Source organism: Clinocottus analis, unplaced genomic scaffold (genome assembly GCF_023055335.1).
Source record: "Clinocottus analis isolate CAN_PGR_092001 unplaced genomic scaffold, fCliAna1.0.p SCAF_6, whole genome shotgun sequence".
Lineage (NCBI taxonomy): Eukaryota > Metazoa > Chordata > Actinopteri > Perciformes > Cottidae > Clinocottus > Clinocottus analis.
The window spans coordinates 22,740,316-22,750,315 of record NW_027176218.1 but is presented as its reverse complement, the minus strand read 5'-3'; the positions used below and the strand labels follow the sequence as shown (position 1 = coordinate 22,750,315).

General features: G+C 48.6%; 1 protein-coding gene across 5 annotated transcripts in view; it reads left to right on the top strand.

Moving 5' to 3' along the window:
- wwp2 (WW domain containing E3 ubiquitin protein ligase 2) overlaps positions 1-10,000 on the top strand; it is a 47,984-nt gene that overhangs the window by 22,123 nt on the left and 15,861 nt on the right. For all 5 annotated transcript variants that reach the window (XM_068603649.1, XM_068603651.1, XM_068603650.1 and 2 more), the window contains one exon: positions 2,002-2,176. In XM_068603649.1, the coding sequence (XP_068459750.1) occupies positions 2,002-2,176 (175 nt within the window). The remainder of the gene's footprint in view (positions 1-2,001; positions 2,177-10,000) is intronic.

Here is a 10,000-nt window from a genome sequence, read left to right as displayed (position 1 = left end):
ACGCTAGCGCTCCAGATGTACACACCAGGAAGTGTTTACAGGCTCTGGGAGGGGGGGAGTTAGGCAATCGAGGTTGAGAAGCTGAAATAATGAAAGCCATCCGACGGCGTGCCGAGGACAGCTTCTGAATCCCACCGCTTGACTTTAAAGTCTTTAAAGCGTGAGTTTCATTCAGCGTGTTAAACGTCCCAGTGACGCGAGTGCGATGACGACTGAAGGCAACGAGCTCCTCGGGGTCGCTGCCGGCCGACCTGGTGACGAGTGTGAGCCTGAGGAACATGGCGGCGGCGCCGCGTTGTCGTCTTAAAGCAGGACACCGAACACGGCGGAGAGAGTTAATGACGCGACTGGTACCAAGAGTTAAAACACAGAGCAGAACTAAGTAGAGACTCTCTGCGGGCGCTGGGGTTTTCTCTGGCTCCAGTAAATAACCAGCTCGTCCTGATATCAGAGAGGGAACTGTGTTTTGTTTTTAAAGACGCTCAGAGGCTCGTGGTCAGAGAGGCTCTCCATCATCTCCGCTGCCCAGAGCTCCTCCAGCGAGACCTCAGCAGACTGAACGGCCTCAGCGCAGAGCTGCAGCTCCACACAAGCCCTGCAGGCCACATCCAGACGCATGTTGTCCTCAGGAACACTCTCTGTGGTGGTTTGGTCAGACATCGTCTGGTCATCCGGTGCTGTCATGGCCGGTAAAGAGACGCTGCACGTTGTTCTTGGTGTCTCTAGAGGAAGTCCCTCATGTGGTTCATTAGCAGAAGAGACGGTTCACTTGATTGTCATTGCGTGACCTTTAGCCCCTGATGCCGCTCCGACCTCCAAGATTTCACTTCTTAAAATGGATTTGGAGATGAACATCTGACAGAAGTGGTTTAAAGGATAACTCTGTGGATATTCTATGTTTTACTTGATGAGAACGAATCACATGATCAGAGCAAAGAATTGATTCTACAAGCAAAGTATTGAACCACACGAAGGCGTGAAGATGAGAAGGTTTGTAGAACTGATGGTCTGCCAACTCTATGAATGAGAGCAAATTAATGCCTCTGAAAGTATTTTAAGTGTGTATTATGTTTACCATCACTACAAATCTTTTTATTTGATGAGGCCGATTGGAAATAGTCAAATAACAATATTTCAATATCCAAAATCTAAGACGATCTTCGTCTCGTATCACGTCACTGATATTGAGCCGTCATTATATGAGTGTATTTACACTTGACTGTGTGTCGTGAAATCTCTTTTCTAGTTTTTAATTGTGTTCCAATCAAGTGAAGTCAAAGCGTTTATGATATCTAGTTGTTGGCTGAATACGGTTCAGCTCATGCATCATTGCATGAGCCGTTGAGTAGTGTCCTGACTGCTCTGGAGACCAGACACGACCATGAGCCCACGCCAGAGCCCTGCAGGAAGCTCACAGCCCTCCAGCTGGTTGTGAAAGGTCTCCAAGAGAAAGCTCCGTGGCGTGCTAACCTCCAGAGCCCGTTGCTATCGGCACGGCGTGTTTTTGTTAGCGTACGGAAGTTGCTGCTGTTTTCTCTTCCAAATTCTGTAGCGCTGAAGTCAGAGATGTGAGAATAGCGAGCGGATCAGCAGCAGCCGGTCCTGCCGAGGCCGGGGGAGAGTGTGTGTGTGTGTGTGTGTGTGTGTGTGTGTGTGTGTGTTTGTTTTGTGGACCGTGGACATCTCTAGTCCAGGTCCAGACATTTGAGGCCCACATTGGTGTAAAATTGTGTTTATCTGTTTTATTCTTCTAATCTCAGTATGAGAGTTTGGTTTCAGCACCTTCGCAGCTTTATCTGTCCTCTTGTCTCCTCTCTTCACTCCCTTTTTCTTTCCTCTTCTCCTCGTCCTCCCTCCTCTCACTGTTTCCTTTCCTTTGTGTTTCCTTTCCTTCTCCCTTCGAACCGGCACTGCTCCTGTCAGCATCCTCCATTTACATCCAACCCGCCGCTCTCGGTGTGCTGAATGAAGATGATGAGCTCTTCCTCTGTCTTTCCACAGCTGGGAGAAGCGAGTGGACCAGCGGGGCCGGTTCTACTACGTGGACCACAACACCAGAACCACCACCTGGCAGAGGCCCACGGCCGAGTCCGTGCGCAACTACCAGCAGTGGCAGAGTCAGCGCAGCCAGCTGCAGGGCGCCATGCACCAGTTCAGCCAGCGCTTCCTCTACCAGGTACCGGCTGCTGGTTCCCAGTATGTTGTGTCAGGAGATAGCGGCACGCGGCCGAGGCGACAGCCAGCCACACATCACCCTCCTGCTCCTGAGCTGCAACATGAGCTCATCGTTATGTTCACAGGGGTTCTGGTTGTCCGTCCTGACATGTGGTCCCTCAACATAAAGAGGATAAATGATGACGTGAGGACATGTTGGACAGACGTGGTCCTCTCCACCTTCAGCAACGAGTAGCTCCTCTTCTTCTGTCTTTGTCTTTGTCGGTTTTCCCATCAAAGAAGCTTTCACACTTGATCAGAGCAGAATGTTGTATATTGTCAGACATGTTATTTTACATTCGGGTGTTTTCAGGAACATCATTTCCCAACAACAAAGTCGTGGTTCATACGGTTGTAAAACCACGAGCCACAGCGTCTGGTGAGGATCACAACGTTCTGTCCACAAGTCATGTGATCACACAGCTTTCACGTCTTCTTCTCCTGACTGCCAAACTTTGTCTTTAACCTTTGTTGACCTGCTATCGTACGCTTCTCCGTGAATCTTTATTCCTATCTCTATACACCACATTTACATATCTCTATACACTATATATATATATATATATATATATATATATATATATATATATATATATATATATATATATATATATATATATATATATATGAACAAATAGATCTTTGTTGAGATTTGAATATCAACCTCACACTGCAGCTCAGGCCTGAAGGAGATCAGCTGAGTGGAGGCTGGGTGGAGGCTGGGTGGAGGCTCGGTGGAGGCTGGGTGGAGGCTCAGTGGAGGCTGAGTGGAGGCTCAGTGGAGGCTGGGTGGAGGCTGGGTGGAGGCTGGGTGGAGGCTGGGTGGAGGCTCAGTGGAGGCTGGGTGGAGGCTGGGTGGAGGCTGGGTGGAGGCTCAGTGGAGGCTGAGTGGAGGCTCAGTGGAGGCTGGGTGGAGGCTGGGTGGAGGCTGGGTGGAGGCTCAGTGGAGGCTGGGTGGAGGCTGGGTGGAGGCTGGGTGGAGGCTCAGTGGAGGCTGAGTGGAGGCTCAGTGGAGGCTGGGTGGAGGCTGGGTGGAGGCTGGGTGGAGGCTGGGTGGAGGCTGGGTGGAGGCTCAGTGGAGGCTGGGTGGAGGCTGGGTGGAGGCTGGGTGGAGGCTGGGTGGAGGCTGGGTGGAGGCTGGGTGGAGGCTGGGTGGAGGCTGGGTGGAGGCTCAGTGGAGGCTGGGTGGAGGCTGGGTGGAGGCTCAGTGGAGGCTGAGTGGAGGCTCAGTGGAGGCTGGGTGGAGGCTGGGTGGAGGCTCAGTGGAGGCTCGGTGGAGGCTCAGTGGAGGCTCAGTGGAGGCTGGGTGGAGGCTGGGTGGAGGCTGGGTGACGTCTCTGTCAGAATGCAGCCAGACAGAGAAGCTTTTGGGACTAAAACAACACGGAGAAGCTGCCTTATAGACTCCTGTAAACTGTGTGTGTGTGTGTGTGTGTGTGTGTGTGTGTGTGTGTGTGTGTGTGTGTGTGTTTTCATGAAAGTCTTCTACAGACTTCACTTCAGCTGTTTGTGTGTTTGTGTGTTCATGTGAGTCTGAATGTGTAGTTTTATGTTCAGTCTGTTCGCTGTACGTTTCCAACGAGGCTTTCAGACGGTTCATTGCTCAGTTTAACTAGTATTCAGTCTCTTCTTCTCCTTCTTCTCATTCTCCTTCTCCTTCTTCTCCTTCTTCTCCTTCTTCTCCTTCTCCTCCTTCTCTTTCTCCTTCTCCTTCTTCTCCCTCTCCCTCTCTCTCCTTCTTCTTCTCCTTCTCCTTCTCCTTCTGCTCTTTCTTCTCCTTTTCTTTCTTCTTCTTCTCCTTCTTCTTCTCCTCCTCCTCCTCTTCCTTCTTCTCCTCCTCCTCCTCCTCCTCCTCCTCCTCCTCCTCCTCCTCTCACGGCTCCTGCCTGTTAAACCTACAAGCGGAGCAGCTTCTTCTTGTGAAAGCTTCTCATGCCTGTAGTTCCTGGAGGGTTGCAGCTCTTCATCCCACTGCTCCAGTGAGCTGACTGCAGCAGTGGGATGAGCAGGCCGGTACCAGAAGAGCGCTGCAGGAAACCTGAACGTTAGCATCACGCGTATCCTTCAGCACGACGCGCTCACCTCACGGAGCTAACAGGACTCGTTTCCTGGTGATGGCGCTGCGTCGTCTTCGTCACGGCCTCCAGTGTGACCGCCTCTCTTTAACGCGTAAAAGCTTCTGAGCGCACCAGAGGGGCGTTTACTGACTCATGTCAGGAAACAAACCGTTAACCACAGGGCTTTGTGGAGCTATCTCATTAAAAGAAACACTCAAATAGCCCAAAACACAGACTCGTTCCTGGGTTTTAGGACTCGTTCCCTCAGCCTCCTGCTCAGTGAGCATGAACAGCTCACATGGGAAGACTCACTCAGCACTTCACTGACAAAGAAGTGATCAGATGAAAAATAAATATCAATACATAACCTTGGTTTGGTTGAAAGTATTAAATTGTGACCTGTGACTCAAATATCTCACTTTGTTCCCACATCTCGCTCCTGGCATGAAGGAAGATGCTCGTTTTTAGCCGACATGCTAACTCTTGGTAGCCTTCATGTCGTCCTGCAGACAGGAACAGCAGCTTGAGATGCATCCGGCTGCTTTTTAACATTTAAATCCCAGCCTTTCTCGTTTAAACATCTCTGACTGGTTGTGTCCAGACGCTGTGATGTGACGCTATGCCTCCAGGTGCTCCACCTGCTTTGGGGGAGGAGCTTAGGAAGGAACTTTTAATGCAAGTTCTAGTGACATTTACGTCTGGAATAAGAGGTTCAGGTTTGCTGTGCTCCCTCCCTCCTCTTCCTCCTCTCCCTCCCTCCCTTCTCTCCCTCCCTCCTCCTCCTCCCTCCTCCTCCTCCTCCTCCTCCTCCTCCTCCCTCAGCGGGTGTGAGAAAAGCCACTCTGCAGGTCTGCCCGTGTTGATGGTACTGCTGTGTCTTGGTATGCCCACACTGCTGATAGCAGCTGCTATTTATGGCCCCAGTGTGTGTGAACAAGGAAACACACACACACACAGAAGAGCTCACAGCTTAACAGTGAACACACACACATGTTCTCCTGATGCTCTCACTGTGTGTGGACGCGCTATAAAAAATAATCACTCAAAAATAGCTCCATGATTCATCGTTCTCTCTCTTTCCATCATAAATCAGAACATGTCGGTTTTCTGTCAGAACAGGATTCTGTGTGCGTGTGCGTGTGTGTGTGCGTGTGCATGTGTGTGTGTGTGTGCGCGTGTGCGTGTGTGTGTGTGTGTGTGTGTGTGTGTGTGTGTGCAGGGCTGTAATGTCGAGGTCAGGTGCCACATTTCTTCTCTATAGCACATGACAACCAAAGAGGGTCAAGGGGCCGGTCGTCCTCTTAAATAGACTGTGGCACTGCAACGGGTGTACACACACACACACACACACACTCACACACTCACACACATCACCTGAAACCTGGTGAGTCCGATCATGAGAAGGTGAGCTCGTCTCCGTTGACTTGAAGTTGAAGTGGCGCCTCTGCTTTAGTTCATTGAGAGTCTCGATGTGAGCAGAGAAATCTATCCTTGAAGTAAAAAGCCAAATCCCATTCGAATAAAACAAACCTGATTCTGTTAGAGCTGTAATATATAATACACACAGTGTGTAATATGTACTACACACAGTGTGTAATATATACTACACACAGTGTGTGTGTATTATATACTACACACAGTGTGTAATATAAAATACACACTGTGTGTAGTTTTGTCTGTGCACACTTGGATACTTAGATAAATACTTTGATAAACTCACAAGCAGCTGTGTGTGTGTGTGTGTGTGTGTGTGTGTGTGTGTGTGTGTGTGTGTGTGTGTGTGTGTGTGTGTGTGTGTGTGTGTGTGTGTGTGTGTTTTCAGAGTAATTGCAGCTCGTTCGGCCCCCAGAGAGAGAGAGAGAGAGCCTCTGAGTCATTAACTGCTGTTTCCGGCTTCTCCCTTCTCTCTCTTTTTCATCCTTTCTTCACCTTAACCAGTCTTTCTTTCCTTGACCTCTATGCTTTCCTTTAACCCCCCCTCCCCTCCAATCAGTCTGTTATCTCTCCACCCCCCCCCCCCCCCCGCTCTCCATTTCCCTCAAAATCACCCTTCTGGCATCGCACACAGTATCTTCATCATCCTCTCGGTCAGTCTTTCACTCCCTCCCTCACCCTCTCTCTCTCTCTCACACACACACACACACACACACACACACACACACACACACACACACACACCCCCTCTGTCCCTTCTGGCTGGAACAAGGACCCTAACAGCAGCTCCTGAATCAGTTCTGTGTTTCATCGCCTGCACGTGGACAGAAGCCTCCACAGGGCCGAGCGTCACCTTCTCTCATGTTTACTCTCAGCCGTCAGCTCACGCTGCATAAAGCGCTGCTGTTACTGCTGCGTGCCATGAAGGGACAAAGCACAGGGCCGAACCATTATATATTATATATATATATATTTATTACCATTACGTGAAGACCAAAAGAAAGGAAACGACCTCTGATCCTGTTAGACTTGCTCTTCTAGTTCAAATTGAATCTCTCAGCCTGAGCAGATCATTTTGCTCATCATGACGTTACATATCAAAAGCGTGCATTCATATTCACACGTATTAAAGGTGCTTACTGCCATTTTTCATCTTCAAAACCTGAATCTGGAGCGCCTTTTCTCTAATTCCTGAGCAGGTTTATAGTCAAATATTTGTACTGCACATCAGAGATAATGCTGTAATTCTTCTGTCTGTCCACTCCTGAAATGAAAGAGTGCAAATCATAACGGCATGTGGGGAATCAGGCGCTGGAGGGTTTTACAGTACCTTTATTATGAAGCATAACCCTGTTTTAGTGCGGCCGCCGTCTCAGCCTCATGTGTTCCCTGGAGGAGCAGTGAGGAACCTCTGATTGATGCAGCGCTTCACCAGCAATCCAGAGACCAGAAATCATCTCAGCGGCCGAGAGCCGGGCGGTGAGATTACATGAGCCGGCCAAAGTTAGTCAAAACCTATTTTAACTTTTTGCCGCCTGCAACTAAAGTTACAACCGGATGTTCCCCGACACGAGGAGGAAGTTGTTGAAGTTTTCAGTCGCACATTCAGAGAAAGCTGCATTGGTTTGTTTAGATGCATGCTTTAATAATAATAATCACTCATAATCATTCTGTCGTCCAGCACAGTCCTCTCAGTCCAGCATTATAGTATAATGAATAAAATATTGAAGGAACTGGTATTTGTGAAAGAAAAAGCACGTAAAGTACGTGATGCTCATACTGATCTTGGTGCTTCACAGGAGAGAAGTTGAGTTCAACAAGGTTCAGTGGATTCACTGCAGACCCAGACGGACCTTTAAGTTGAGATAACCGTCTGTTCACTACCGCTTATAACTTAGATCTCCAATAGGAGTTCTGGTGGCAGATGAAACCTTTCACTATAGTTCTGCTGATAGTTTGCGTATGCGTGAGCATGAATGCACACCTTCACCTGCCTTCATGCCGTCTTTCACTCCTCCTTCAACACCCGGCCATTTATTCACACGTTTCTGCTTTTCCTCCCTCTCTTCCTTCTCCCTCCCTTGTTTTCTCAGCCTCTCTTTCTTTTCCTGCCCTCCAGCCTCGCTCTGTCTGGAAGCTGAATGGTCAGAGCCAGGATGAAGTCATCATGTCTTTATATCATTATATTCTCCTTTTACCTTTTTTAGGCACAGAAAAACCCATCAGGGTGGGGCTCCGGGGCTTAGATTGGCTGTCGATGGGAGCGACCCACATACCCACACACACACACACACACACACACACACACACACACACACACCCTTTAACCCTGTTCTGTGCCCGCTCCTTCTCTTCCTGCAGGCCCCTTCCTTTCCATCCCGACTCCCTCACAGTTTCCATGACAGGGCCGCTTTAAATGGGCTCAGTCACATTTCTCCTTGGGAAGCGCTGCGTGAAGTGACGTTGACGTTTGGTGCATAATACTCTACTTTATGGCTTCTCGGGGAAATAATCATCACTTTTGTGGTGCAACATGTCTCAGTGAAAATAAAAAAACCTTTAAAGGTCCACCAGCTTTCATTTGGAAAATGCTGGTTTGATGTTTCTTTCACCTCCGTGGAACTAAGAAGCTCTACCTGAAGCTCTACCTGAAGCTCTACCTGAAGCTCTACCTGTGCTCCAAAAGCAGGTTGAACTGTTCTTTGATGATTTTCTAAATGTGTGTTTTTGTCTATATTGAGGAATTGTTTGTCTTCTTACAATAACCAAATAGCAGGAATGATGGATTTCTGAAAGTTAGCATCGCACTGGTTCCCTCGACAAATCAGACTACAATGTGATGAAGATGATGGCGGTTAGGCTGCAAACAAACAACATGAGTCACATGACAGTCACATGACAGTCACATGACTTCCCAGCACCACCACTAAGCTAAAGGAGCGCTAATGTTCTCGTGAGGACCTTTAGCCGCTTGTTAGCATCCATCTTTTCTAAGACACGCAACAGACCGATTTCATACCGTAGAAGCAAACATTAAAACGTCTTCACCACAGACTTCATGTCAGGCATCTTACCAAATAAACCATCGAGGAAACAGGAAGTGTAAAAATGCTGAGTCATTTCCTTGTTCTAGGGCTCTTTCCTGAAGCGCCTGCGCTAGCTAGCTAGCATTTAGCTAATTCCACCATCATAAAAACACTTTAAACAAGCAGCACATAAATTGTTCGGCTTGGTCCAAATTACTTTGTTCTTGAATTACTGGTCTCAATTATCTTATGCTCCTCGCTAGCATGCTCCTCGCTAGCAAGCTCCTCGCTAGCATGCTCCTCGCTAGCAAGCTCCTCGCTAACATGCTCCTCGCTAACATGCTCCTCGCGAGCATGCTCCTCGCGAGCAAGCTCCTCGCGAGCATGCTCCTCGCGAGCATGCTCCTCGGTAGCATGCTCCTCGCAAGCATGTTCCTCGCAAGCATGCTCCTTGCTAGCGCTGATATTACTCGCTAGCATGCTGACTATTATATATATTTATAATAATTACAATAGGTAGGAGTGCTGTAAAAGGTATTTTTATGATGGTAAAATACAATATAAACTCTTTGAATCGTTTGTTAGAGTTCCATTCACAATGCTAACATGTTGTGCAGCCGGTGGTTGACAGTTGGCTAGCGCTGATGCTCCTCGCTAGCATGCTGACTATTATATATAATTATAATAATTTTGATAGGTAGGAGTGCTGTAAAAGGTGTTTTTATGGAGATAAAATCTGCTATATGAACTCTATCGTTTGTTAAAGAGAGGTTCATTCACAATGCTAACATGTCGTGCAGGCGGTGGAGTTGTTTGTCCGCACCTCGAGCAGATAAACATGTCGAGATGAAACTCGGCCGCCGCTAATTCCTAACAAGCGTCTTCTTCAGCGACTTTTCCACTCCAGCTAATATATTCATGTGAGTTTGTGTGTATTCCGACATGAGGGCATACACATTGACTCACTGTTTGCCACAGACAAACTTTCCACACTGTGGAACACACACACACACACACACACACACACACACACACTTTTTTTTCTGTGTGTGTGTGAGTGCAGGCTGAGTAAACTCCACAGTGGTTTCCAGGCTCAGGGTGAATAAAGGTGCCTTTTGTCAGGCCTGGGGTGGGGCGGGGCGGCCGGTGAGGAGGCGGTGGAGGTGCAGGGGGGGTGGAGGAGGTGGAGGAGGGAGAAGCAGGGTGGAGGAGGTGGGGAGGAGGGGGGGAGGGTGTCCAGTCTGGAACAAGCATGAATGTTCCCCTCAG